Source organism: Nestor notabilis, unplaced genomic scaffold, assembly GCF_000696875.1.
Source record: "Nestor notabilis isolate BGI_N333 unplaced genomic scaffold, ASM69687v1 scaffold30631, whole genome shotgun sequence".
In the NCBI taxonomy this organism is placed as follows: Eukaryota; Metazoa; Chordata; class Aves; order Psittaciformes; family Psittacidae; genus Nestor; species Nestor notabilis.
The window spans coordinates 1538-1857 of NW_009916522.1; the positions used below are offsets into that span (position 1 = coordinate 1538).

The 320-nt window shown below is 65.0% G+C and overlaps 1 protein-coding gene across 1 annotated transcript in view; it reads right to left on the reverse strand.

Annotated features, from left to right (window-relative positions):
• LOC104413592 (membrane primary amine oxidase-like) overlaps window positions 1–317 on the reverse strand; it is a gene marked incomplete at both ends in the record, with an annotated part of 1458 nt that extends 1141 nt beyond the window's left edge. The window contains 1 exon segment of the mRNA XM_010024629.1: window positions 8–317. Within this exon segment, the coding sequence (XP_010022931.1) occupies window positions 8–317 (310 nt within the window).
• Between the last annotated feature and the right edge of the window lie 3 nt (window positions 318–320).

Sequence of the window (320 nt, forward strand, 5' to 3'; positions counted from 1 at the left end):
GACGTGCCATTGTCAAAGACACGGCGCAGCTGCCAGCGGGAGACGTGGAGGTCCCTGTGGTCCACCAGCACCTCCAGCCCCACTGGCGAGAGGTAGTAGCCAGAACCAGCCACGCTGTGGAAGAGCACAAACCAGGTCTCGCGGTCGCCGGACTTGAAGCCGCGCGGGGCCGTCGTGAGGGTGGTCAGGTCAGTCCCGTCAGACTCACAGCACGTGGCGAGGAAGCGCGGCGCCTTTCGCAGCTCCCGCCGGATGAGGACATTGATATCCGTGTACTCCTTACCAGTGACGGGTCTGCGGTGGAACGGCACCTTCCCCCC